At 41.0% G+C, this 27,778-nt stretch overlaps 1 protein-coding gene across 1 annotated transcript in view; it reads left to right on the forward strand.

Moving 5' to 3' along the window:
- The window catches only part of LOC126199171 (RING finger protein 121), a 108,859-nt gene that overhangs the window by 62,920 nt on the left and 18,161 nt on the right, over window positions 1-27,778 (forward strand). Inside the window, exons 6-7 of the mRNA XM_049935930.1 lie at window positions 9,284-9,417; window positions 25,938-26,039. Of these exons, the coding sequence (XP_049791887.1) occupies window positions 9,284-9,417; window positions 25,938-26,039 (236 nt within the window). The remainder of the gene's footprint in view (window positions 1-9,283; window positions 9,418-25,937; window positions 26,040-27,778) is intronic.

The following is a 27,778-nucleotide window of genomic DNA, read 5'->3' on the forward strand; positions in this document are numbered from 1 at the left end:
GGGATCTCAAGTTGATTCCGTATTTCTAGATTTCCGGAAAGCTTTTGACACCGTTCCTCACAAGCGACTTCTAATCAAGCTGCGGGCCTATGGGGTATCGTCTCAGTTGTGCGACTGGATTCATGATTTCCTGTCAGGAAGGTCGCAGTTCGTAGAAATAGACGGCAAATCATCGAGTAAAACTGAAGTGATATCAGGTGTTCCCCAGGGAAGTGTCCTGGGACCTCTGCTGTTCCTGATCTATATAAATAACCTGGGTGACAATCTGAGCAATTCTCTTAGGTTGTTCGCAGATGATGCTGTAATTTACCGTGTAGTAAGGTCATCCGAAGACCAGTATCAGTTGCAAAGCGATTTAGAAAAGATTGCTGTTTGGTGTGGCAGGTGGCAGTTGATGCTAAATAACGAAAAGTGTGAGGTGATCCACATGAGTTCCAAAAGAAATCCATTGGAATTCGATTACTCGATAAATGGTACAATTCTCAAGGCTGTCAATTCAACTAAGTACCTGGGTGTTAAAATTATGAACAATGTCAGTTGGAAAGACCATAAGATAATATTGTGGGGAAGACGAGCCAAAGGTTGCGTTTCATTGGCAGGACACTTAGAAGATGCAACAAGTCCACTAAAGAGACAGCTTACACTACATTCGTTCGTCCTCTGTTAGAATATTGCTGCACGGTGTGGGATCCTTACCAGGTGGGATTGACGGAGGACATTGATAGGGTGCAAAAAAGGGCAGCTCGTTTTGTATTATCACATAATAGGGGAGAGAGTGTGGCATATATGATGCGCGAGTTGGGATGGAAGTCATTAAAGCAAAGACTTTTTCGTCACGGCGAGATCTATTTATGAAATTTCAGTCACCAACTTTCTCTTCTGAATGCGAAAATATTTTGTTGAGCCCAACCTACATAGGTAGGAATGATCATCAAAATAAAATAAGAGAAATCAGAGCTCGGACAGAAAGGTTTAGGTGTTCGTTTTTCCCGCGCACTGTTCGGGAGTGGAATGGTAGAGAGATAGTATGATTGTGGTTCGATAAACTCTGCCAAGCACTTAAATGTGAATTGCAGAGTAATCATGTAGACGTAGATGTAATACCTCTTATGTTTTGGTGAAATATTGTCACGTAGAGGAAGGTGTAAGTAGATGAATGTCGAACACTAACTTCACTTACGAAGGTTTATTCTGCACTTGCACATACAAGAGTGCGGAGCGAACTGCCTCCGCCCAGAACACATACGGTATATATACAGCTACAGAACATTCCAGTACAATGATTCTTGCCATTTGTGGATACTTCTAGAATGTACTCGAACCAAGAATAGAAATTAAAATATTTCAGTTCATGTGAGTTTTGAACTCACGACCCTCCATGCAACAATCTAGTATCATAACCACTACACTATGGCAACTGTGCTACTCGGCTTCTTCTGCAACATTGCTTCCTCCTTAACAGAACAGCGTCTCGGTGTTTTGTCCTCCTAGTCCAGGAACGAGTCATCTGACCTGCATTCTCAGACTCCCGACGACTGATGTTTGCCCTGGCGGTTATCTTCTTAGAACTTCCCTTGCCGCTACGTTCTTCGTTACCTTTCCGCTTGTTGCCTGTCACTGGAGCTTCGAATTTACCCTGGGTTGCAGGATCCTTATAGGGCTTCATTCGAAGGACGTGGACCATACCTCTGATCTTTCGTCGTCTTGTGTCAGAGTCGAAATCTTCACCTTCATAAGTAACATCAGACAACTGTCTTACAACCTTATAAGGTCCAAAGTAGCGCCTGAGGAGCTTCTCAGAGAGACCAACCTTCCGAACAGGAGTGAAGATCCAGACGAGGTCACCAGGCTGGTAGACAACAGGGCAGTGGCTCACGTCATACCGTCATACCTTAACCGATGGTTTTCTTGAGCCTGCAGTGTGCGTGTTCAAGCTAACTGCCAAGCTTCCTCAGCTCTGGTTAACACCTGACTGATGTAGTCGTCGTCCACATCATCAGCATGTAATAGAAACACAGTGTCCATCGTCACCATGCCAGTCTACAATGTTAAAATCACTGTTCTTAAAGTGTTGAAACCACTCACCACATGTTCTTTCACTAATAGCATCGTTACCATACATACTTGAGAGCATTCAATGAGACTCAGCCGCTGTTTTCATCATATTGAAACAAAGCAGTAACAGCTCCCCCAAATGATGAGAATTAGGCTCATAAACTGACCTTTCTAATCAAGAACAACTTTATGGTGCAGACACAAATCGACTAATGTTTGAATGAGGTTCTGTTGACCGAGGTCCAAGCTAACTGCCTGACATCTGCAATCTGTTTCTTTCGACCGCTACTTACCGTTGTCGCCACCTACTGGCAAACAGTGGAAGCAAAGTTGTACACCTTGTACAAATCACCATCATCACTAACAACTTCGAAAACATCATCTTTATACACATCACAAATATCATTAAAAGCATCATTAATATCAACAACTTTACCCCCTCTTAAGTACATGACTTGCCTTCTCATCACAGTTTATATCAGCTAACACAATTTCATAAATATCCTTAAATTTACATCATTAAATAAATTCTTAAGACCATATTCATCACATTGAGTATTTTCAGAGGTATCATTATTCAAAACTTCACGACTACTTTGTGTCTTATTAAATAAATTTGTCAAGATGTCTGCACCTAGTTCATTGTGTACATCTGGTTTACAAGCTTTTATCTCTGGTTATATTACGTAAAATTTCCTCCAACAACTCTGTTGAAGTTCATTTTATTTCCCTGGTATGACCTGTCATCCTTATTATAAGATTTTCCCCCTAAGATTACCTCTACCTCTTCTACTTGTATTAGCCATGTTTCTAGTTACATCAAAACTCGTCTCAGACCAACAGACTCCCTGTGAAGGGGAAGCCAGTTTCCCTTATTGTTTCTTCTGTTCTCGAGTTGTCTGTTATCATGCCTCCTTTTGTTACCATACTCTTGTCTGTTTCCTGCCTCTCGTTCTCTCTCATTAGATCATTTCCTATCCTGTCTTTGGTCACATCTTCTATAGTTATCTCTAGGTGTCTCCCCCCTTGGATATATTCTCCTGTCCCTGTCATTATAATGATGATTATAGTTGTCTCTTCTTCCATTTCTGGCATCATTGTGGTTGCTTGGCCACCCCCATTATGATTGTGCCTAGGTTCCCTTTTCTCTTCTCTCTGTGTATCATTCCATTCTCAGGACACATTCAGTTTGCCAACATACCTATGAAATTGCTCTATAGAATTATCCAGTCCATAAACTAGACCCCCATTGAACTTTTTTTGTAAATGACTTTTTTTAAATGTTCACCTGTTTTAAATCATCTAGAGGTTAGACCAAAGTAATTTCTTTTCGCAGAAGGTCTTCATACTATCATTGCATTCCCTAAAACATGGACCATTTTAAAAATGTTGTCTTGATTTTTGTCTGTTTTGTCTCAGACTAGAATTTGTCAGAAAGTCATATCTGTTTGGATGTGTTGATTTGCCCAGGAAAGTGCTTCTCTGTCCAGAAATTTTTTGACAAACTTTTGTCAGACATGGTATTGTTAAAGTTATCTTTACATTGAAATAAAATCCACAATATGAATCTTGTTCTCACTAGGGAAATTTTTATGTCGATGTTGTTCCAGCCACTACTGTTATTGAAACAACAGTCTGTGGTAATCAGACTCTCGTCAGTTTCATTAACTTTCTTTTAGACCTGACTGACTTCAGTTACACATGTATCAACGCTACTCTTTACAGTTAAAATCTCAGAATTGTAATGTTTTTCAGACTCAACTAATTGTAAATTTCTTCTCCTTTTTTATTTTATCATAAAAATTTTTGTTATCTTTATCTTGCGTGTCAACTTCAGCTGAAGGATTATGTGTAAACTGAAGATTGGGGGGGGGGGGATTACTGTTGTCAACTGCATTGGGACATTACTCAAAATCATCAGCGATGAACGAAACTGCGTACCGGACCAGGATTCGAACCCAGGATCTCCTGCTTACTAGGCAGGTGCATTAACCACAGCACCATCTGGGACACAGTGTTGTGCAACTGCGTGGACTACCTCAGCAGACCTAACGGCCAATCCACATTCCCCCACCCCCACCCGAGTGCCACCTATCCGCAGTTCCTGTCCATTTCCTCCATGCTCGCTACTCTGAGATTTCCACTGGAGGTCGTACGTAATTATTCATCCACACTGAAGAAGGTGTATGCATTGCCCATCTAGATGAATTAATTGTATGAATGTTTGAAAGGACAGACACCACATGTTAGTATAAAAGGTCTTTATTAACTTCCTCCAACTTTTGTTACTCAAATTTAATCTAGTGTCAAACTTCTGGTTTTCATTATCAAAATATTTCTCAGATGCAATTAATTCTTGTTCTACATTCTCAATATATTTGGTGCTATTGGTTGTAGCTATTTTGGCAGTATTTAATTCCTTCCTAAAATCTTTAAGGTCCTCATTCTGGTGCTCTAAAGTTAGCTTTAATTTGTCAAGCTTCTGACCCTGAAGCTTTTGACCCTGCTGATCACTTTTTGACACTGTTTGGTGGCTGACTCAATAAGTTTGGCTATCATATCTTATTTCCACCCTTAGTTACTTCCACGTTAGTGAACCCATGAAAAGGAGAGCAAACACTACTTGTATCACTCCTCACATCCCCTTATTCTGATTGATTATCAGTTAAATTGACTATGTTTTCTGTCTTATCTTCGTCTCCCTCCCTATTTCAGTTTTCACTATTTACACCGTCACACAAGTTAATTTTCTATCACTCAAAATACACAAATATAAAATAGTTTTCCTATTCACTCTTTTTTCAAACGACCTACCTTATTGCATTTGCACCTTTTTTGGCATTAAAAAAATGTGTTTCCAAATACCTTCTGTTTTACGAGGTGTGGAAACTACGGCGTGCAGATCAGATTACAGGTTGACTGCGGTAACTAGGTTGTGTGTAGCCATCCGTTGGCAGCTTCCACACAGATGTTGTCATCAATTTCTCGTGGATATTGCATGCCTTTCCTTTTTGTGAGCATCCTCAGTGCACCTGAAACTTGAAATTAATATCTGTACTGCAATCTGGCTTATTTCGAAGCCCAGCTCCTCCACCACTTTGTAATGTTACACTGTTTCTGTATCTGCTGAAGTGTAAAAGAATTTGTCGCTGTCTGTGACAACAGCTAATATTGCAAGTAGTTCATCACACGGGGGTGTAAATGCAGTGAAGTGCAAATACTTCTTGTCTTCTTTTCTTCTTTCCTGCAACAGTTGATTCTTGTAGATAATCTGGAGTTCTTCCGATCTGCAGACCTTATGTGTGATATGTATAGTAATCAAGTTTACGTATGCACCATTTTAAATAATACTGTTTATTATCACATTGTTGGGACTGATGACAAGAATAGATTTTGCCTCAAAATCTGATGGAAGACTGACCTGCTGGCTTCAAAACTCTGCCAGTACTTAATAGTAAACACTACGATGGGTTAATAATTGTAAACAGACTTTAAATGAGTTACAATTAAAAGTTTTACATTGAGTTGACAATTCAGATGGCAAAATGCTTGTAATTTACTAATTTACAAAAAATTTTAAATACAAAGGTCACAGCAGTTTTTATGTTTTCCTAGTGAAATACGAGATCTTCAATTTAATAACAGTTCAGTTACTTCTTTCTTTACTTATGGTAAAACTAGTTAATAAAAAAGAATTCCTTCCATATATTGAGATAGACAAAATTAAATACATTATTGTTTGATATAGGCAAAAATTGTGTATCTGGATTTATTGTCTGAAAGTTAGATTAGTTTATATTTCTTAATGATGTCTTCACTGTGAATTGTTCAATTTTAATGTATTAACTTGTTTCTGTACCTTTGAACACATGAGAAGTTTAAGAACATTTAATAGAACTACATTTGGGTTAATATTATATTGATATAAGACTGCTGTAACATTTGATAAATCACATTGCATCACTCATTGTTTATGATTATGTTGTTGTGACCTATGAAAGAGCAGGTAATCTTATTTATTCCTACCCGTATCATCAGTACATTTCAATATATACGATATTATTAGATACGAGGGTTGGAACTTTAATAGTGGCAACTATTTATTTACAGCTCGTACAAAATAGATACATGTTTCAAAGTTTTACTGACCTTCAAAGTAGTCACCAGCATTGTGTATAACCCGTTGCCAGTGATGTGGAAGTCGTAGGATACTCTTAGCAGTGCCAGTTGTGTTGACAGTTCGAGCAGTGCAGTCTATTACCCAATGAATTTGTAGCAGTTCTGAAGCAGACACCATGAAGTGTTTCCTTCAGTTTAGAAATCGAGTTGAACGTATGAGGGCTTAAGTCAGAGGAGTGCAGTAGGTGGTATAGCACTTAGCAGCCCCAGTAGTCAAACAAATCAGTTACAGCTTGCACTGTACGTGTTTGAGCATTGTCCTACAAAATGATGGTCAGGTCCTGCAGAAAGTGTCATCACTTCTGTCTCTAAGCTGGTCATAGGCTGTGTTCCAAAAATTAACAGCATATTTATTATTTTTCTTTTATTTTCTCAAGGAAAGGACAGGTACTTTATTTCAGTTCCTATAGTAATGTGTCACATCACCAACAACTTTAATCTTGGCACAAATCAGTGCACACTTTATTTCAGTTTCTGTAGTAATCTGTCACATCACCAACTACTTTTGGCACAATTCAGTGCACCTTTAACCTATACAGACACAGACTCTGATTCATTTACTTTATGATGATTCCTTGTTCTAAGAACCAACGGCATTGTAGACATATAGTAAGATGAACCATGATCTCTGTTATACACTTCACATATCTGAAATGTACGATAAGCAATAACTTCTCGGCTGTTAAAAGTCTCCAGCCCTGATACAGTCTCCACTTTACCACCACGAACTAGAGCCACAGTTACCCAACCATTACCATTTGCACTAGTATCAGCATTAGTAAGTGTAAAATTCAGTACGCATCTACAAAACACTGAAGGACCATGAAGAATAACTTGCACACCTACTCCTCTCTTCGTAGTAATAGATATATTATCAATAGCTTTATACACTGTAAGGTGCGAACACCTTCTCCTCCTAAAATAACGCGGCATAACTAGTCTGTGTCTTTGGTCTGAAATAATATGTAAAATGAAACTTCAATCTACTAGTAGCATGCTTCCATTTAACATTAACACTATTAAAATTCCAAAGAGAAGGAGAAGCTACATTTGACTTCTTTCTAAATATATTAACCAAGCAGTTGGTACTAGTTTTCTGTACAATAGCATCGACACAGACTAGTTATGCCGCGTTATTTTAGGAGGAGAAGGCGTTCGTGTCTTACAGTGTATAAAGCTATTGATAATATATCTATTACTATGAAGAGCGGAGTAGGTGCACAAGTTTAGGGCTGGAGACTTTAAACAGCAGAGAAATTATTGCTTATCGTACATTTCAGATACGTGAAGTGTATAACAGAGATCGAGGTTCATCTTACTATATGTCTACAATGCCGTTGGTTCTCAGGACAAGGAATCGTAAAGTAAATGAATCAGAGTCTGTGTCTGTATGGGTTAAAAGTGCATTGAATTGGGCCATGATTAAAGTTGTTGGTGATGTAGAGAGAGAGATGAATTTTAAATAATACTGTTTATTACACATTGTAGGGACTGACGACAAACATAGATCCGCCTCAAAATCTGACAGAAGACTGACCTACTGGCTTCAAAACTCTGCCAGTATTTATTTCAGTATTTAGTGAATGAATATTCTGTGTGTGACTTCGTGTATGGCCGAAAGCAGCTGTTATGCTTCAACAGAAAAGCTTCTGTCTACGAATCAGCTCGGATTTAGAAAGCATCACTCATACATAACTCAGCTTGCCTTTTCTCTCTTGATATTCTACAGGCAATGTGTGGAGGGCAACAGCCAGATTCCATATTTTTAAATTTCTGAAGCATTTGAGATGGTGCCCAATGCAGTGTGTTGATAAAGGATCAACCGTATGTTTTTTGTTCCCAGATGTGTGAGTGGATTAAAATTTCTTCAGTAATAGAACGCAGTACATTGTCCTTGATAGCAAATGTTCATCAGGGAGAAGGGTATCATCAGGAGAGACCGAGGGAAATGTGGTAGGACTGTTCTTTTCCTCTGTCTATATAAATGATCTGAAAGGAAGGGTGAGCGACAGTTTAAGGCTGTTTGCTGATGACACTGTAGTGTACAAGAAAGTGTCGTCATTGACTGACTGTAGCAATATACAAGATGGCTTAAGCAAAATTTGTAATTGGTGTGATGAATGGCAGCTTGCTCAAAATATAGAAAAATGGAAGTTAATCTGAATGAGCAGCAAAAACAAGTATGTAACATTTAAATACAGCATTATTAGGATGCTGCTGGGCATAATCACATTGATTAAATATCTGGGCATAACATTGCAAATATGAAATGGAATGAGCATGTCAGGTTAGTAGTAGGGAGTGTGAATGCTTGACTTCGTTTTGTTGGGGGAATTTTGGGAATGTGCAGCTCATCCGTAAAGGAGACGCAGTGTATAATGCTAGTGTGACCCATTCTAGATTACTGTTCGGGCATTTGGGATCCCCACCAGGTCGAATTAAAGGAAGACATTGAAGCAACTCAGAAGCATGCTGCTAGATTTGTTACTGGTTAGTTCGATCAGCATGCAGGTATCACATATATGCTTTTGTGAACTCAAATGGGAGTCTTGGAGGGTAAGACAACATGCTTTTTGCCAGGCACTAATGTGGAACTTTAGAGAACTGACATTTGATGCCGACAGCAGAAAAATTCTGCTGTTGTTGCCAACGTACATTTTGCATAAGGACCATGAATATAAGGGAAATTAGGGCTCGTATGTAGGCATATAGACGGATGTTTTTCCCTTGATCTGTTTGTGAATGGAACAGGAAAGAAAATGACTAGTAGTGGTACATGGTGCCCTCCACCATGCACTGTATGGTGGCTTGCAGAGTGTGTATGTAAATGTAGATACAAATACCAAGAAAAATGTTAACTGGGCAAGTGAATAGCAGATAATGAAACCTTGCTGAGTAGAGACTGGTCTGTGTCTTTGTTTTCAACAGAGTTGTTATTTCGTGCATATAGCCTCTATTTGTGTATATTATTGGTAAATCATGTTTCTTTTCCACTATTAGCATGTCATTTTATGTTAGCTGTACATTGAATTGTTATTCTTTTTTACAGTATTACCGGGCAGATGGCATCCCTACGAGGCATCTAGAAAGAGGTGTTTGTGCTGTGTGTGGCAATCACATACAAGCAAAGGAAAATGAGGAAGGATTAATTGAAAACACTTACAAACTATCCTGTGATCATTTGTATCCTTTTCACATTTAGTAATAACATCTTCTATGCTGTATGTGTATTCTATTCTCCTCACCCCCTTCCTTTAATAAAAATCCCAGTGTTTCCCTTGTTACTTACAACTTCCTCCATTTGCATCACATTTTCCATCCCATCTTCAGTTTTCACACTTCTTATTAAAAACATTTACATCAACCAAACGAATTGCCCAATAAATTAATCAGCAAGTCACACATATACATTCAAGAAATTGGGTGCTGTGTTCTACATATTTCATCTTTTCAAGATAGAATTCCATATTATTGTATAGAAATGAACTCTATAATGCCCACAGAAACATGAATTCTAGCAATAATTTTAAATAAAATATAATAAGTTGTGTGTGTGTTTTTTTTTTTGTATTTTTTTCAAAATTGAAGCTGTTGAACTCCGTTGTAAAATCTACTACCAATCACAGTTGAAGGTGGTTTATTTAAATCACAATGGACAATCCAGGTGGAAATTTCAACAGTGTAAGGAGAAGATACATTGTTACTTAACGTAAAGGTGACACATCAAGTTGCAGTCAGAAACAATTAAAACACACTTATACTTAAGCTTTCAGCCACAGCCTTCGTCGTCCGAGCTGCCAGAGATGGCACTCATATGTGCATGAAGTGTGCTTGCTTGTTTGAATGAATGTGTGCATGTGTGTTTCTTTTTCTGATGAAGACTGTGGCCGAAAGCGTATGTATAAGTGACACTTAATTGTGCCTGTCTGCAACTTAACATGTCATCTTTACGGTAAGTAGCAATCTATGTTTTGTTTTCATTGTTATTTAAATCATCAGCAATTTTGGGCTTACACCCATCTTCAGGTGATTATACATTCAGTTTCATGTTCCACATTCAGTCTTGGAGTTCACAGTCCATCCTAAAGTATAAATTATGTGACAAATGTGCAGTTATGGTTTGGATACTGGTACTCGTAGTACATTTTGTTCTAAATAGGAACACAAGGAAACACATGGCTGTAAAAGAGATACAATTTATTGGCTCACAGAGTGACTTCAACAAGAATACAATAAAAGCAGTTCACACATCTCGAACACATTTAACAAGTGAAGACATGGAGGTCAATGGCCCATACATGCCCTCATAAAGATGCTATCCATGTGAGGTGTTGTTCTTGTAGTGCTGTGTGAGCACAGTGGGCCTGGTGGTGGTAGTTGGTGACTGGGCTGCCCCTGGCTCCTGCCTCAAGTAGTGTGCAGGTGTGCGTTTTGAATGTTGGCACTCACTATGCCAGCTGCTATGGCCCCACTTATGTCTGCTGTGGGCGGTTGGTGTAGTAGCTCACGGGTTACTGTAATCCTCCTTCCTTGCAGGGAGAACAAACCAGGTGTCACTGTCCACAATGCTGTGACTAAAGAGATGTCCCGGGCACCCTTGACAGTGCTGAGGGCTGCAGCGAAAGGCATGATAAGTTTCCAGCTCTGCGAGTACAGATTAAAATGTGTTGGACAAGGGCACCTCCAGTGACAGGGGTGGGAGCCATCTGGACATCTGAGTCTTAAGACGATGGATGCCGGCATGGGCAGCGGCAGTGGTGGACCGTAGAGGAGAAGCTCTGGTGAAGGAGACCTGGCTTTCATCCGTGGTTGCAGCACCTGCCTAGTGCACTTGCTGCAGGTAGTAGACATGCCATTGATGCTGACGAAGCCCCAACCTTCAGGGCAGGTGGGCATGACCAGGCCTGCTCGAACTTGACATGGCCAAGGCCGATGAAGAATGAGACATTGTGCCCATGGCATGAAGAGGACACTCTTATGTCCAGCCTGGAATACAGCTGGTCCTTGCGGCGTGCCACAAGTGGATTTTCAATGTGAATCCTGAAGATGTGGTGAATATGTTGGCTTTGGACAACAGGCAGTATCCAGTAGGGGCACCATTCAAATTCTGTGCCGTAGACTGGTGTGCTGGGCATGAACATCAACAAAAGGAGAGCTGCTGGAGGATGCCTGCCTGGCAGTAAGAGGTTGAGCAGTGTCCATGACTGATGACTGTGCAGGAGTTCGGTGAGACTCTTTGCCCCAGTGGGCGTCATCCCATAAGAGCTTAAGAAAAAGGCAGGCAATCTTATACATTCTTGCACATCTGTGTCATATGTTAGGACAAGGCATTCTGCCTTGCCATTCTGCCTCGCCTTTCTGCCTCGCCATTCGACTGTAGATGGGTGGGAGGCACTGTGACATAGCAAATACCATTGTGTGTACAAAAGGCCTTGAAAGATTGTGCTATGAACTGAGGGCCAGCAAGCCTTCTATATCTTCGCCTGTGTGTTGACAGTTGTGTTGCAGATCGACAATGAACGACATACAGAAAATGAGAAAAAGTGTCAGCTGCCAATAATCAGAAAGTGTCTAAAAAGAAGGACCAGAAAAATCAACGTGGACTTTCTACCAAGGCTGTGTACAGGCCAGGACAGAAAAGAAAGTGTGACATCACATGCTAACCTGGAGACTTGTGGCAGGCCTTGACAATGTGTTCCGCACTCCAATTGATGTCTGACCAAAACACATGGCAGCACGCCAACAGTTTTGTGCGAGTGTTCTGTCAGTGTCTCTGACATAAGAAAGGGAGGACCTTCTGCTGCAGAGCTGCTGGAACTACGATGTTGGGTGTAAACCCTTCTGTCAACAGGAGACTTAATGCCACCCAAGAGAGAGGGGATGGTGAAGTACTTTACAGTTCTGTAGCGTTTCTGATGCTCAGCTCGGCATGCGGTTGGGCCACCCATGCTGTACCATGTGTACAACCTGCCAGAGCACTGGACCAGCCCCACGACAGAGGAAATATGGAAACTAGTAATGGGGAAACAAATCTCCGTGTATCTTGCCTCCATATCCAGTTGAAAACAAACCAGTTCTTCCTGGTCGAACATCCAGAACATCCATATTCGCATGTTGTGACATGGAATGAAAATGTATGTCATAATTGTACTGTAGGACCAGATGCTTGCTGGGTTGAACCACTTATATGAATATCAAGAGCTCAGATGGCAACCCAGTTCTAAGCAAAGAAGGGAAGGCAGAAAGGTGGAAGGAGTATATAGAGGGTTTATACAAGGGCGAAGTACTTGAGGACAATATTATGGAAATGGAAGAGGATGTAGATGAAGATGAAATGAGAGATCAGATACTGCGTGAAGAGTTTGACAGAGCACTGAAAGACCTGAGTCGAAACAAGGCCCCGGGAGTAGACAACATTCCATTAGAACTACTGATAATATAATAATTCCAATCCCAAAGAAAGCAGGTGTTGACAGATGTGAAAATTACCGAACTATCAGTTTAATAAGTCACAGCTGCAAAATACTAACACGAATTCTTTACAGATGAATGGAAAAACTGGTAGAAGCGGACCTCGGGGAAGATCAGTTTGGATTCCGTAGAAATGTTGGGACACTTATCTTAGAAGAAAGATTAAGAAAAGGCAAACCTACGTTTCTAGCATTTGTAGACTTAGAGAAAGCTTTTGACAATGTTAACTGGAATACTCTCTTTCAAATTCTGAAGGTGGCAGGGGTAAAATACAGGGAGCGAAAGGCTATTTACAATTTGTACAAAAACCAGATGGCGGTTATAAGAGTCGAGGGACATGAAAGGGAAGCAGTGGTTGGGAAGGGAGTGAGACAGGGTTGTAGTCTCTCCCCGATGTTATTCAATCTGTATATTGAGCAAGCAGTAAAGGAAACAAAAGAAAAATTCGGAGTAGGTATTAAAATCCATGGAGAAGAAATAAAAACTTTGAGGTTCACCAATGACATTGTAATTCTGTCAGAGACAGCAAAAGACTTGGAAGAGCAGTTGAACGGAATGGACAGTGTCTTGAAAGGAGGATATAAGATGAACATCAACAAAAGCAAAACGAGATAATGGAATGTAGTCAAATTAAATCGGGTGATGCTGAGGGAATTAGATTAGGAAATGAGACACTTAAAGTAGTAAAGTAGTTTTGCTATTTAGGGAGTAAAATAACTGATGATGGTCGAAGTAGAGAGGATATAAAATGTAGACTGGCAATGGCAAGGAAATCGTTTCTGAAGAAGAGAAATTTGTTAACATCGAGTATAGATTTAAGTGTCAGGAAGTCGTTTCTGAAAGTATTTGTATGGAGTGTAGCCATGTATGGAAGTGAAACATGGACGATAACTGGTGTGGACAAGAAGAGAATAGAAGATTTCGAAATGTGGTGCTACAGAAGAATGCTGAAGATAAGGTGGGTAGATCACGTAACTAATGAGGAGGTATTGAATAGGATTGGGGAGAAGAGAAGTTTGTGGCACAACTTGACTAGAAGAAGGGATCGGTGGGTAGGACATGTTTTGAGGCATCAAGGGATCACAAATTTAGCATTGGAGGGCAGCGTGGAGGGTAAAAATCGTGCAGCGTGGAGGGTAAAATTCGTAGAGGGACACCAATACACTAAGCAGATTGAGAAGGATGTAGGTTGCAGTAGGTACTGGGAGATGAAGAAGCTTGCACAGGATAGAGTAGCATGGAGAGCTGCATCAAACCAGTCTCGGGACTGAAGACCACAACAACAACAACAATTGTACTGGGACAAGGGCAGAGCCCAACACTGAAGACAATGAGTGGCTTTGTCCAGTAAGGATGCCGGAAGGCTAAACAGGGAGACCAAAGGTTTCTGGTCAGTAATTGAGTGAAATTTTGCAATATACAAGAATTCATGTTTTTTTTTTTTTTAGGCAATGACAAGAGCTTCTTTTCCACCTGAGACTAACATTGCTGAGCAGAGTTAAGTGTTTTTGCTGCAATAGGCTGTTCGGAGACATCTGAATCATGAACGGCCAGGACCACCCCCATTCTGTACTGGGACTTGTCTGTGACCAGGACCAGATGCTTGCCGGGTTGAAATATTGTAGTACAAAGCACAGAGCAAACACTGCCCTTGAGTTACACAACATGAGGCTCACAGGCTGCAGACCAAACAAAAGGATCACTTTTCTAAAGCAACAGATGCAAGGGGTAGGTGACAGCAGTCACTCTGGGAATAAATTTCTGATAGTACACTACTTTCCCGAGGAATGCGTGAAGTTCTCGTCGATTAGACTGACAGGGTAAATCCATAATAGCGGTGACGTGCTGTTCCATGGGGTGCATGCCATTTGGGGAAATTTCATAACACAAATAAAAAATGAAAGGCTGGAAAAAACTAGACATAGAAAGATTACATTTGAGGCCCACAACCTGTAGAACAGCAAACAAAGAACAGAGATTACATGGGTAATCCTCCATGGTACCACCTGTTACGACAATATCACCGAGATAGTTAATGCAATGAGGGACAACCGTCGTAAGTTGTTATAAAAAAATGTTGATACTGATGAAGGCCTAATGACATATTAACTATAAGCAACTGTTCTGATGCCTCATTCAATAGAATCTGAGGGTGGGCTTCGGGTAAGTCGATTTTGAAAAAGGATTGACTCTTAGCCAACTTTGCATAGTTTACAACTGACTTATAAACTGTGTTAGCCATGCCTACAAACCAGGTGTCACTGTCCACAATGCTGTGACTAAAGAGATGTCCCGGGCACCCTTGACAGTGCTGAGGGCTGCAGCGAAAGGCATGATAAGTTCCCAGCTCTGCGAGTACAGATTAAAATGTGTTGGACAAGGGCACCTCCAGTGACAGGGGTGGGAGCCATCTGGACATCTGAGTCTTAAGACGATGGATGCCGGCATGGGCAGCGGCAGTGGTGGACCGTAGAGGAGAAGCTCTGGTGAAGGAGACCTGGCTTTCATCCGTGGTTGCAGCACCTGCCTAGTGCACTTGCTGCAGGTAGTAGACATGCCATTGATGCTGATGCTGACGAAGCCCCAACCTTCAGGGCAGGTGGGCATGACCAGGCCTGCTCGAACTTGACATGGCCAGGGCCGATGAAGAATGAGACATTGTGCCCATGGCATGAAGAGGACACTCTTATGTCCAGCCTGGAATACAGCTGGTCCTTGCGGCGTGCCACAGGTGGATTTTCAACAACAGTGGGGACCATAGACTGGCATACATTTGTGAATTGAGCAGATACATGGTGGCCCCACCTGCTGACTTGTAGAATTAATGGCTTATCCATCACCCACATTTCAATGAAAAGTTCATTTTGGCCTGCAGACAATGGTGAACACAACAACAAAACAGTACGAATATCGACATCCATTGATTCCTGTGATGACTCCTGGGGGAGGACAGGAAAGAGGCCCACCACCTGCTTGTGCTGTACAAAATAAGAGGGGCATGAAGAAGGTGGCATTTGCTGTCCTTGTTGTCAACATAGTTTTCATCCGTGTTGGCTCAGTTGGCCTGTATGTACTGCAACTATCTCTTCCCCCAGTGCACTGGGCTCCATACACCGGACTGCATGGTGTCAAAAACCACAACACCAATCCAAGCCTCTAATTGGCGACCTGCAGCATGGGATACTTCGAATGACTGTGCAATATTAAAAATCATGTCTTAACGTAGAGTCCTCAAACTGAAGGGCATGTTGGCACACCTCCTTATCTGGGACTGAATGAATGATGGTCTCTTAAACAGTGGAGTCTGCATAAGGCTCCTGAGGCTTACAAGGAGCCCCCGAGTGCAGCAGCACATGAACAACTGGCCTGGGTCAGCACAGCCAACCACTGCTCTAACACGGGTGTGTGTGCACCTGCTGTTGTTGCAGAGGTGTCCATAGAAAAGCCTCCATGGAAGAGCTGAATGGCAGAAAACCACTGAATCCAAAACACGTGAAAATTCAGCTCTTGGCATTGTCATTTTTTTTTCTGACTAGGAATACAAGGAAACCACAGCTGTAAAAAAGATAAAACTTATTGACCGATTGAGCAACATCAGTAAGAATATGATGAAAATAGTTTACACATCTCTAACACATTTAACAACTTAAGGCCCTTATAAAGATGCCATCCACATTAGATGTTGCTGGCATAGTGCTGCACGCTCATGCAGACCTGGTGACAGTGGTCAGTGACTGGGCTGCACCTGGTGGCCGTCTCGGGTAGGTCTGGGCACACAGTTTGAATGTCAGAGGCACTACACTTGCCATAGTTGCCCAACTTAAGTCTGCCATGGTTGGTAAGTATAGTAACTGGCAGGTTACTACACATTCAACTTGTACCACTTTGCCATGTCTAGTGGTTTCATTTATGTCTCCTTTTTCAACATTTGGGGTGTACAGTAAACTCCAACATTAAATGGGGAAACATGAAACTGAATGTGTTTTCACTTTGAAGATAGGCATAAGCCCAAAAGGTTGTGGTGTAAGTAAACTGCCTTCAGTTGTAATTGACAACATATTTTATTCAGTACCACAATACATAATAATACTCTTTTCATCTCCACTTTCTTTTGAAATAAAATGTTAATTGGAGTTGTGTCTTTATTATGTAAATCACTTGTAACTTTAAGCAAACTGTAATGATGGATAAATCTGACATAGAAAGGAAGATAAAGATTTCAGTTCCTAGTGAATACTGAGAGGTATAATCTCTGATTTAACATCTATGGAGAAGCAAATAGAGGGTGGTATTTTCACAGGAATGAGCTTGACATTTACCTGTGTCATAGAAAATATCAGTAGAAAACTGAAGCGCTTCTGTCAAGTTGTAATGATTTGTGCCGCATTGTCTGCATAACTATGCATCAGCAACTGAGGCTCTGCATCATTTGTGTTGTGCATGCTTTGCTATGCTCCACTTCTGTTTGAGGTAGACTTTTGTCTAATGGTTTGACAAAGAATAGCATTTGAAATTTTCAGAAATTTTTGAAAACAGTTGTTCAGCCTATTTTGCCAGTTAAATTTTTCGCAGTGGATGTTATTGGAGGTATTCTTGGTTAGCACGAGTTTTGGCTTGTTGCAGTGAACCATTGTTAGTTATCCATGCTGGCAGTAGTTATTTGGATGTGATTATAACAACTGTATGATCACTAAAGCACAATTTTGTTTCATCATGTAATATTTGAAGACTGTGATTTACTGTCTGCTCTTAAACAGTGGAATAATACTCTTTGTTCCTCCAAGTTGTTCACAAAGGCATGATTAATACCCCATATATAATTTTATTATGTGTCACATGGACTGTGGGATAAGTTCTAATAAATCATTCCTCAAGGTAGATAACTGAGATTTTTATTATTACTCGTGTTACCATGAGCTCATTGTGCATCATAATTTAATTCTTGCATATATAACCGATACTGAGATTACAAAATTCTTGTAAATATGTGTCGTATTCTCTCTCGACCCATATCTTACTTGCCTCTACGTATAAATGAGTCAGCCCATTGATCATATGTCTTTTCTCTGGATGGAGATTTCAGCAGTTTTGGCATTGTAACATATTGAGTATGCTCTTCATCATCTTCTTCTTTTTATGCTATATACTCAGTCAGTAAATGAACTTTGTAATGTAGATGGTGCAGTTACAGAGAGTTGATTATGTAATTTTCACACTACCTCTTACGAACTTATATTCATTTTCTTTCATTTAGTGCAGACAGCTGATATGTTTTTGTACACACACACACACACACACACACACACACACACACACACAATATTTTGATTTTACCTCCATCTTTATAAGGTACCTGTAAGTATACTCTTACAATCAGTGGTATTTTTATCCATAAAATGATAAAAAATAACCTGTACCAGTGTTAACTGTTTTATTTTTCTGATTAATCCATTTTCAGTTTAGTTTGATAATGAGTCAAGGCCTGAAATAAACAGATTGTGATATATTTTTGCTGTTGTGTTAATACACGTAATTAAAGGATAAATGACATCAATTAATAATAATAATAATAATAATATAAGTAAATAGCATCCATCAGCTAACAGGCTTCAAATGAAGCAGTGCTGTGTGATTCACAGGGGCTCCTAATGGCACCAGAAATTGACTTCAATTAATACTGGCCTTAGGCTGTTCTGGGAAGTCAAGGGTCTTAAGATAAGCAATCTTCATGTTTTATATCTTTGGTTGCATAGATTATCTTAAATAAAAAAGTAAAATACTTCAGCAGAATAGCTGACATACAACATAATGAGAGATGGCACTCATCACTTTTTTGTAAATATGTAAAAATCCTTTCCAGTTTGCCTCATGCAACAGGCAGAAAATTGCTACATTCCTCCCACACCTCATCGCCACCATTCTACTCACCCAATATTTTCTCCTGCACTTGCCTTCTTGCAATGTATTAGGGAGCTGGTATTGACTAGAAGGATACTGGGCCACAAATTACTAAAAACACAAACCTTTATATGAAAACACAGAAAATGATGCAAGACAATCTGAGTAACTACCCCCTCCCCCTCCTGCAAAATTAATTAATTTCCAGTAACACAGCTGTTCATAGATATTACATAACTTTTAGAAATGACTGAGTGAAAATTAAAGAAAAATATTTTTTTGAGACAACATTAAGTTAATTGGAGAGATGCTTGGCACACAACTCTAATCAGATCACAAGTCTATAAAATTAACTTTCATATTCCACAGTAAAAGTTTCAAAAACATATTAAAAACAGCTAACAGGTCATTAACATCAGCCTGCCACTATCACGTGACTGTTAGCAGATAATAAGAAGGAAGACCACTGTTTTGAAGCAATCAGAATAGACTGACAACATTAAATTCCAAGTATGATACAAGTTGGAGTTTCAGAGCCAAGCAATTTATCTTTCTTCACTTAAGTGTGGATTGTGATTGCCACTAGACATACAAACACTCTCAGTAAAGGCATCTATCATACCAAGGCTTTATTAGCTGGACGCACAATATAAACAACAGATACATCAAGCTATCATGTAACATACAAACCACTAATTAACAGTTTGATAATATTACAAAAAATATAGTTGCTATTCACCATATAGCGGAGATGCTGAGTCACAGATAGGCACAGCAAAAAGACTGTCAGAAAATGAGCTTTAAACCAACAAGGCCTTCGTTGGAGATAGAACATACACACAAGCACGTGCGCGCTCATGCCCCCCCCCCCCGCCCCCCCCACACACACACACACAACTTAGAGACACATAACTGCAGTCTCTGGCTGCTGAGGCCACACTGCAAGCAGCTGTGTGTGATGGAAGATGCAGACGGGTCGTAGGAGTAGTATTTTCGTAGTACTGTTACACTAAATTTTGTATTTTCCATTGTTGAATTTTGACTGACAGCTTTTCTTCCATCCTGTAACCCAGTGCTGCTTTCCTTTGTTACTATTTTCTAATGCATTACTATACTCAATGTCCATCACTCTTTCTCTTGTGTCCTTTGTTTCTCTTGTCATGTTACAAACTGCACAGCACTGCATACTCTGTGTACAAGCCACACTGTATCAACTGTCTTGGCCATGCACAACAGACGGCTACAAGACCGCACTGATTGTTGGCACGTCATTTCGTGTCCCACATTTCTCCCAACAATACCATTAATCCAATACCTTCAAATTGATTATTCTTCCTGTGTCACACTCGCATATTTTTGCATGTTATTTCCCTTACCTGCGTGTGCTGTACGAACTTGTATCTCATCTTACCAACCCTTCCCCACCCCTGCTCATTCACCCCTCTATTCCAGTTCGCATGTGCCAAATCCCCCAAACTAGTCACATCTGCCGTCCCCCTTCTTCACACTTATCCACCAGCAATAACCATTACAGTCTTTCAATTTAATTTTTCTTTAATCACATTTTATCCTCACACCAATTTCAGTTGGTTTTTGCCTTTCATTATCGGGCTACTCCCTTCATTATCGGGTTACTCCCACAGATTTCACCTTGTTTTCCCCTACTCCATCCATTTCATTCTTTTCGTGATTTTTTCCCCCTTGTGTTTGGGTGTATTTTTGCGGACTTTTTGGGCATATTTCTATGTTATTTACATATTTTTACACAATTTTATCCTCCACCGTGGATGCTTACTCCTTCAATGTGCGTCAATACAGGAAAGTTTCCTTCTCCCTAGCCAGAGCCCAACCCCCCCCCCCCCGCCCCCCTACTTTTCCTGAGTTGTTGCTTGGCTCATGAAATCTTGCCAAACAGCCTTAATTTCAAATTACCCATCTATGGCTGCCACCCTTCCTCTCACAATGACCTCTGTCCTTTCAGATTCCGCCAGTCCTTAACCCTCGCCAACATAGTACTGCAAAACCATATCAATCAGGCCCAAACCTCCTCTCCATCTGTAAAATTCTCCGCCGGCCGGTGTGGCCAAGCGGTTCTAGGCGCTTCAGTCTGGAACCGCGCAACCGCTCCGGTCGCAGGTTCGAATCCTGCCTCGGGCATGGATGTGTGTGATGTCCTTAGGTTAGTTAGGTTTAAGTAGTTCTAAGTTCTAGGGGACTGATGACCTCAGCTGTTAAGTCCCATAGTGCTCAGAGCCATTTGAACCATTTTTTTTTTTTTTTTTGTAAAATTCTCCTGCTATGGCATTCCAAATTCCTGGATCCCATAGCACACATTGAAACCTTTGCCCTCTGGAAACTAGAGCAACATGCACAATGCCAGCTCAAAAAACTGTCCACCCTGTTCACTTCCTATTCCTGCCTTGCCACTATCCACCACTTCTACAGCAACCTCTAAACCTCTCCCACATGCTCTTATAACTGAGAAACCCTACTTTGTGCAGATCTACATTTACCTCACCCTCAAAAACTCACTCCCACCACCATACAGAATCCAGAATCTGAACAGACCCAAAATAAAATTACAAACCGTTCCTCCAAATGCTGTAGCCCCGCAGAAGAATTAGTTCCTTTCAAAGGCCTTACCCTTTGCCCCACTCCCACATTCAGTCACGCAGGACTTGTTAAAGACCTCCTCTCCTTTTCCTGGTCCCTACAATGGAAACATGCCCCTCCAACCCTGCCAATCGGACTCACCCAAAGTGCAATGCTGAACCTTGACTCAGTTCACTATCCACCCTGATTGCGTCTACATCACCCCATGTTAGCTTTAGAGAATTTCTTAACCTTGAACCTGGCCTCAGAATCATTCCCAAAATCCACAACATGCAAACTAATGTTACAGCCAAGGAAAGAGATGCAATCCACCACCTAAAAACTGATCCCAAACCTATAACCCCACCTGCTGACAAAGGCTCCACCACTGTTGTTTTGAACTGCAAGGATTACCTGGCAGAAGGACTCCGCCAGCTGTTAGTTTCATCCACCTACAAACTATGCCACAGTGACCCCTTTGAGGACTCCAGCAGCATCTCCAGTCTCTCCTGAAATCCTTAAACCCATCCCAGAACCTCTCCCCAGAGTCTCTCTCTCTCTCTCTCTCTCTCTCTCTCTCTCTCTCTCTCTCTCTCTCTCTCTCTCTCCTCCCCCCCCCTTAACCCTAGCACTCCCCACAATCCTACCTTCTACACTCTTCCTGAAGTCCATTAATCTAACCACCCAGGATGTGTCATTGTGGCCCTACTGAGGGAAGCTCTGCATTCGTAAACCAACCCGTTTTGTCTATTACATGCAACCTATTGTCCTATATAAAAGGTACCGACCATTTCCTCCACTGACTCTCCATAGTTCCTGTTCTGTTTCCATCTGTGCTCTGCTCATCACTGTTGATGCCCCTCCTTTTACACTAAAGTGCTTAATGCCCATGGCCTCACTGCTATTGAACAGTACCTTTTTCCAATGCCCAACACATTCCAAACGTACAACCTCCTTTCTAATCGCCAAGACCAACTATGAACTCCCTACAGATACTTCTCCTTCGAAGGCAGACAAATCTGGGGTATGGGTATGGTCACTCACATGGCACCATTCTATGCCACCCTATTCATGGGCAATCTAGAGGAATCCTGCCTAAACGCCCAGAATCCCAAACCCCTCACCTGGTTCCGATTCATTGATGACATTTTTGTGATCTGGGTTGAGAGTGAGGACACCCTGCCCACATTCCTCCAGGATCTCGACATCCCCCCCCATTTGCTTTACCTGGTCCTACTCAACCCAACAAGCCACCTACCTTGATGTTGACCTGCACCTCAAGGATGGGCACATCAGTACCTCTGTGCTTATCAAACCTACCAACCACCAGCTATACTTTCACTTAGACAGCTACTACCCATTCCACACCAAAAAGTCCCTTCCATACAGCCTAGCCACCTGTGGCCATCGCATCTGTGGTAATGAGCAGTCCCTCTCAAAATACACCAAAGGTCTCACTGAGGCTTTTGCAGATCGCAGTTACCCTCGCAACCTTTTACAAAAACAGATCTCCCACACCTTATCTTTCCAGTCACCCACCATCTCCCAAAGTCTCACTGTTCAGTCACAGAGGGGCATTCCCATCGTGACTCAGTACACCCAGGACTGGAGCAACTGAATAACATGCTCCGCCAGGGTTTCGACTACCGGTTGCCATGAAGAATGTCCTACCACTGATGACCTCAGATGTCCCATAGTGCTCAGAGCCATTTTAATGTGCTACGCACTATCCTTCCCACCCTTCCCACAGTTGTATTCCACTGCCCCCACTGAACCTACACAATATCCTCATCCATCCCCACACAACTCCTCCTCCTAACCCCTTGCCTCATGGCTATCCCATTAAGAGATGTAGATGCAAGACCTGTCCCATACATCCTCCTACCACCACCTACTCCAGTCCCATCACAAGCATCACCTATCCAATCAAAGGCAGGGCTACCTGTGAAACCAGTCATGTGATCTACAAGCTAAGCTGCAACCACTGTGCTGCATTCTATGTGGGCATACAACTAACAATTTTTCTATCCCATTGATGGCTGCTGACAAACTGTCGCTAAGAAACAGCTAACCACTGCAGTGCTTAGCAGCCACCCAACACAACGTTCGTCATTTCCATGACTGCTTCACAGCCTGTGCCATCTGGATCCTTCCCACCAACACCAGATTTTCTGAATTGCATATATGGGGAGTCTCCTTGCTATCTATCCTATTTTCCCACAGCTCTGCTGGCCTCAACCTTCTTTAGTCTTTGACCTTACCCTCTATCCCCTTCCCGGTTCCCATTCCAGCACTACGCAGTCCTCATTCCACCAACGCATGTAAATTCTTTTTACCTCTCTCCTTTTGTGCTAACCCCCCACCTTCCATCTAACCTCCCAACTACACCTAACTGCCCTACTTTCCACCTCTTCCGTGTATGCTCCCACAAGCAGCACTGTATATCTGCCCACCCCTACCCTGCTATCACTCCCCCTCCGTGCCCTGGCCTCTTCCTTAACATCCACCATCTGGTTGCATTTTCCATCACACACAACTGCTCACAGTGTGGCCTCAGCAGCCAGAGACTGCAGTCACATGCACGTGTGTGTGTGTGTGTGTGTGTGTGTGTGTGTGTGTGTGTGTGTTTTCTATCTCCGACAAAGGCCTTGTTGGCCGAAAGCTCGTTTTCTGACAGTCTTTTTGTTTTGCCTATCAGTGCTGTATGGTAAGTAGCAAGTATCCTTTATCAAATTGTTAATTAGTGGTTTGTATGCTGCAGGATAGCTTGATGTATCTGTTGTTTATATTGTGGGGCCAGCTAAAGAAGCCTTGATACGATAAATGCCTTTAGTTAGAGTTTCTGTCTATGTAGTGGTGACTGCCATCCACAGACATCCTGGATTTTCTGTTGTTAATTAACAATTTGCATTTACAACAGAAATAGACGCTGTAAATACGCTTGAAAAAGGCGAATGTTGTGCATGAAGCACCTGATTCCAGAATAAATAATAAATTTTAATTGTAGGTATGGCTAAACTTAGTCAGACAGCTTGAGCACCACTAGCTTAGTCACACATGTTCACAGACACGTAACTTGTGTGATACCATACATGTCACAGTGGATAACCAGGATGGCAAGTTAGAATAGCCATTGTGCAAGTTGGAATATCCACTGTACGATAAAACATAATCGTGCACATGATTATTGGACCATCACCATAATTTCTTGCGGTTTGAAGCTTAAGTTGAGAGCCATTTGACATCAGTTAAGTTTGCTAAGAATCAGGAACTAAGAGACGTTATTCACCAGATGCCCCTGCATCCGTTTCTTGAAACTGGCAGAGAGGAACCCAATCCGGCATCTCAATGGACATTCTTGCAAATTCAAATCCTGAGAACAAGTCAGGTTCCATGCAGCATGCAGGGCTGGCTTTTTCAACAAGCAATCTTCATGGACCAAGTCCACAGTGACCAGAACGCAACTTTCAGCAGAGGGCCAAGGATACTGTTGGCCACATCATCACAGCATTTTCTGCATCCATTGTCTGGCACACCACTCAACTGCTCGTCACTTCGAGAGTGTCTCCTGCTTTAAATGCTGGTCCACAAACCTGCACTCTGCAGGCGACAAACCGCTCAAGAAGCTATTATGACCAAAAAGGCTAATAATGAATGAGAACTATCGATATCAAAATGTGCCCCCATGGCACACTTCCACCTACCTGTCTGTAAGCCCTGTTTATTTCTCCCTTTGTTCCCTGCCAAATTTAACTTCCACCATAAGTTCAATTTAGCAATGTAGGAAAAGACTGATCGCTACTTATCGTAAAGAAGACACATTAAGTTGCAGACAGGCACAATTAAGACACTTGTGCAAAGATTTCGGCCACAGCCTTCATCAACAAAAGAGAAAGAGAGAAACACACACCATTCATACACACAAGCAAGCACAGCTCACGCACACATGACTCCCATCTCTGGCAGTGCAGGCCGGCCAGAATGCCTGCTTGTGTGTATGAATGGTGTGTGTTTCTCTGTTTCTCTCTTGCTGATGAAGGCTGTGGCCAAAAGCTTTGTGTGTCTTTTAATTGTGCCTCTCTGCAACTTAACATGTCATCTTTATGGTAATTAGCAATCCATCTTTTCCTACACCGTTGATATTTCTACTTGGATTTTCCATTGTTTATAGTTACAATTTGTTATAAATGTTCTCAAATGTGAAACTGAATTTTTGCAGTCCTTGTTAATAAAGGAAACAAGTTCCCTAAATGATTTCACATATTTTTACAGTCCATTGTTATTTCCATCTCCTTTGCTTCACTTTGTGTATTTCCTTGCCCTCCAGTGGTACATTTTTTTCCTTGTACAATTCGTTTGTTATTTTGCACATGTCTCATTCCCCCAGTGAAGTAGCTTCTTTGTTCCCTGTTTCGATAGACAATTCTGTCCCGCTCATGTTAACATCATTTGTTAACTTCCTATGGTACATTAAATGAATTGGTTGGTGAGCTTTCAGCGCACTTGTATGTTTTCAGAGAACACTGGATACATAAATAAAAGTACTCCAGAACAACACCATTGAATATATATTTTTTTTAAATAGATCTTCGTCTATTATAAGGGAACAGCAGTTACTTGGATAAAAAGCAGTCATTTATTATTCCACGAATGTTTTAATTTTCTGTATTCTACATGTAATTAGAATATCATTGATGTATCTGCAATGTAACTCATTATTTAAGCCTTAACTATGAATACAGATTCCATGAATTTTGCATCCGTGGATGGTGCATTGTGGGTAAGAAACAGACTTGTCCATATTGTAAGGAGAAGGTAGACTTAAAGAGGATGTTCTGTAACCCGTATCCTTTAATTTATAATAATTTAAAAATTAAACGTTTTTACTTATATGTACACTAATGGCAAGTAAATGTGTGTGTGTGTGTGTGTGTGTGTGTGTGTGTGTGTGTGTGTGTGTGTGTGTCTTTGGCACTTAGCAAGAAAACAAGTTACAAAGAATCAACTAAAAAGGCTCTATTTACTGTGTTCTACACATTGTCTGATGTGTTTGCAAGTACATATTTTCTCGAGCAAATACATGCATATGTTTGTTATTTTGCACCTGTCTCATTCTGCCAATGAAGTAGCTTCTTTGTTCCCTGTTTTGATGCACAATTCTGTCCTGCACGTGTTACCTAGCACTCTCCTCCCCAATGAAAGAACTAATAGTTTTGAAAGTTGGGATAATCTTAAGCCGCTTTTACACAGTCGACTTTTGTTTTCTAAATTGACTACTCAAGACAAAGAGTACAGCACCCCTAGCTTTCTTTTCCTGTACTACCTCTTGTTTGTTTTGAGTGGTCATTTTTGTTCACACATCAGCGACAAAATTGGCGGTGATGTGAGTGCTGTCTGCTGTGCAGTTTGGTATGTGAATGGTGAAAGTGAGGTTATGAGGGACTATCCTTTTATGGAAAAATCGAAATACGTAACAGAATGTAAAAAGAGCAATGATGGTAGAGTTTATTAATGACCAAAGCAGAATTCGTAGTGGAAGTTCTTGTCAACACTTGTGTGGTAAATTTTCTACACTCCTGAGAACTGAAAGAATAGGAAAAATGTCATCCAAACATTTCAGAACATTTGCATGTATTTGCTCAAGAAAATATGTACTTGCAAATACATCAGACAACGTGTAGAACACAGTAAATAGTGCCTTTTTGCTTTAAGCTTTGTAACTTGTTTTCTCGCTAAGTGCCAAATAACAACGAAAATTATTTTTCTCATCCAGTAAATCTGATTCTTTCACTGTTGAAATAATTTTCGTTAAAACTTTGTTCATATGTTGTTTACATTCTTATTTTTGCATAGTATAGGTATTTTCTGTGTAAAACATAAATACTTACAGCTTTCAGATATTTTGTCTGTCTTGTAGGAGAACACTAGTAAGAAAAATGCTAGGATCTTAAGTAAATTTTTGATTTTCCACAAAAACAAAGAAATCAATGCAATAAAGGTTAGGAAGGCACAGAAGCAGAAAATCATTTTCTATAATAGGAGTGAGCTCGATCAGGATAGGTTATAACTTTTGATATTTGCAGACGCTACCAGAATCCTGTGTTTCTGTGCATGCGTAGTATACAGCATATTAGGAAATTTAGAACTTCACACTTGACAGTCTGTAGATCCTTGATGTTGTAGACACACTTTTGCTGATTCACACACAGGCACGAAAGGCGGACACGCTTCGAGTAGTCGATTTTGACCTGAAGGTCAGTCATGTAGAACAGGCTTTATGTACTTTTTTTGTATGTGTGTCAGCAGTACTAAATATTTCTTTAGTGAAGTTTCTTTTTGATATAGTTGGTGTTGGATGCCACATAAATTGAGAAATGTTTGTGTACCACTGAAACTTTCCTTATTCGGGAGCCCAAAGCTGAGTGATAGAAAAAGCAAAAAAACTGAGCTGTATTGACTTTGGGGCTGGTGGCATGGTTAACTGATACATTGGAATGAAGAGACTACTTACAGCATTAGTTTTGGAGCCTCGCAATTGCGGGACAACTTCTGGACACCAAGTTGATAAACATTTGAAACAATG

This window comes from Schistocerca nitens, chromosome 8, assembly GCF_023898315.1.
Source record: "Schistocerca nitens isolate TAMUIC-IGC-003100 chromosome 8, iqSchNite1.1, whole genome shotgun sequence".
NCBI lineage: Eukaryota > Metazoa > Arthropoda > Insecta > Orthoptera > Acrididae > Schistocerca > Schistocerca nitens.